The sequence below is a fragment of the Penaeus japonicus genome, unplaced genomic scaffold (genome assembly GCF_977035675.1).
Source record: "Penaeus japonicus unplaced genomic scaffold, GWHDUDI00000001_assembly GWHDUDI00000007, whole genome shotgun sequence".
NCBI lineage: Eukaryota > Metazoa > Arthropoda > Malacostraca > Decapoda > Penaeidae > Penaeus > Penaeus japonicus.
Window position 1 is genome coordinate 9,765,848 of NW_028234409.1, and position 2,500 is coordinate 9,768,347.

The following is a 2,500-nucleotide window of genomic DNA, read 5'->3' on the forward strand; positions in this document are numbered from 1 at the left end:
GATATCACAATTATTCTTATCAAAACAAAAAAAGATAAAAACCACACCTTAGGAACATAGCAATATATAGCACGGTGTTGATCGTCGACCAGCAGGTGACCCAAGCGACGGGGAGACTCAAGCAGACGTTCAAGCAGGTATTCTCTGTCCTGTCCTCTGCATGCTTCTCTCACTGCTTGCTTCCTCTTTTCCTGCTGATCTTCCCATCTTTGCTTGTCGTTGCTGTTGTTATGTTCTTTGTTTTCTTTGTTTTTATTTATGTCCTTGTTGGCTTCGGAGTTTCCTGGAGTTGTGGCTGTAGGAATAGTAGTATTTTGTATTGTTAATTTGTGTCTGTTCTCTCTCTACTCTCTCTACATACACGCTATCTCTCTCTCTCTCTCTCTCTCTCTCTCTCTCTCTCTCTCTCTCTCTCTCTCTCTCTCTCTCTATATATATATATATATATATATATATATATATATATATATATACATATATATATATAGCTATCTCTATCTATCTATATCTATCTATGTAAGTCTATCTATCTATATCTATCTATGAAAGTCTATCTATCTATATCTATCTATCTATATCTATCTATGTATGTCTATCTATCTATATCTATATATCTCTATCTCTATCTCGCTATCTATATCTCTCTCTTTCTCTATTTCTCTCTCTCTCTGCCTCTCTCTCTATCTCTCTCTATTTCTGTCTCTCTCTCTCTCTCTCTCTCTCCCTCTCCCTCTCCCTCTCCCTCTCTCTCTCCCTCTCCCTCCCTCTCTCCAACTCTCTCTCTATCTCTCCCTCCATCTCTCCCTCTGTTTATCCCTCCGTCTCTCCCTTTCCCTCCCTCTCCCTCCCCCTCTCTTCCACACTCCTTTCACCCGTATTTGAAAAAGAATCTTGCTTACCTATGATGTGTATCTCGTAGTCTTTGCTCTTAATCTGAGCTTCCTTTAGCCTAGAAGGAAAAAAAATAGTCGATTAATATAATGATTCATTCACTTAAAAGTCATTAGAGTGATAGAGTGAATAACGAAAGATATAATGAATAAGTATAGGTGATTAAGAAATGATAGAATAAGTACGTATTGGGAACAGAATGAATAAAATATAAATTAATAACTAATCAAAGAATAAGTATACGATAAAAAGGACATAAAAAGATAAAAAGGAATAAACAAGAAAATAACATACATAACACTCCAGTATAGGATGTACATAATTATATAAAAAATATATGACACGCATGTCATCACAATCTAATACTCATGTCATGTCAGGCTTTTAGATATATCAATTGTATTGTCATGATATACGTCCATCATATCATCACTGCACGAACTTCATCACTACAAGAACATCATCACTACAAGTATATGACCTACATGCAAATTATAACTTCCATCCATTTTACAAGCATTAATATGTATAATATTCGAATGTTATATATATATACACATCATATCACATGCGTTTCATTAAACAATACATTTTGAAATATGTTTTTTTTCTCATACTCACCCGATTAAGAGCGTAAATACCAACGTAAAGAACAGGAAAATAAATAATTTCTTGTTGACAGCCATCATAAAATACGGTGATTTCTTGCGTGAGAGAATGTGGTGGTGGACTGGACGGAGGGGATACTTATATAAATTGGGATTTTATGAAGTGTGCGTTTATCGTGAGTGATTTGGACTTGTGTATGGAGGGAGGGAGGGAGGGAGGATTGGAAGAAGAGGGGGGGGGGGGGGTTGGGAGAAGAGTGGGGGAGGTTGGGAGGGAAAGAGGATTAGAAGAAGAGTGGGGGAGGGGGATTGGAAGGAGGGAGGGAGAAGGGGAGAGAGGGAAGGAGGTAAGGAGGGAGAAAGAGTGAATAAGAGTGAGTGAAAGTGAGAGAGTGAGAGTGAGAGTGAGACAGACAGACAGACAGACAGAGAAAGAGAGAGAGAGAGAGAGAGAGAGAGAGGGGGGGGGGGGAGAGAGGGAGAGAGTGAGTGAGATTGAGACAGACAGACAGAGAGAGAAACAGAGAGAGAGAAAAATATAATATACAGAAACAATAATAATAGAGGAGGGAAGATAGAAAGTAAAAAGAGAAATAAATAAAGAAAGAAAATAATAGATTCGTCTAAGATACGAAGTTAAATGAATATCTAAAGTATTTATCTTATCATGTACAGAATTAAGTAATGTATTCTAATGCAATATCCCAATTACTGAAGTTTGCATGTGTTATCCATATTGCTTGACTGGCCAGTAACAATTAGTATTATTTATGCCTTTCCCTATATACGATTTTTTTTTTTTTTTTTTTTTTTTGTGTGTGTGTGTGTGTGCGTGTGTGTGTGTGTGTGTGTTTGTGTGTGTTACCTACTGTATCTACTAATACATATAATTTTGGTTATTTCTAAAATAGATTATTTCGTTATCTGTTCTGATTAACTCTCAGTTCATCATGGGATAAAGTGACTCACTGACCCCCCCCCCCTGCATTACAACCCGTATT

General features: G+C 37.0%; 1 protein-coding gene across 1 annotated transcript in view; it reads right to left on the minus strand.

The window, feature by feature from the left end:
• The window catches only part of LOC122256627 (carbohydrate sulfotransferase 11), a 9,565-nt gene extending 7,531 nt beyond the window's left edge, over positions 1-2,034 (minus strand). The window contains exons 1-3 of the mRNA XM_043021441.2: positions 1,513-2,034; positions 900-949; positions 48-295 (exon numbers count right to left, since the gene is read on the minus strand). Coding sequence (XP_042877375.2) covers positions 48-295; positions 900-949; positions 1,513-1,580 — 366 coding nt within the window. The 5' untranslated portion in view covers positions 1,581-2,034. The remainder of the gene's footprint in view (positions 1-47; positions 296-899; positions 950-1,512) is intronic.
• Positions 2,035-2,500: the final 466 nt, after the last annotated feature.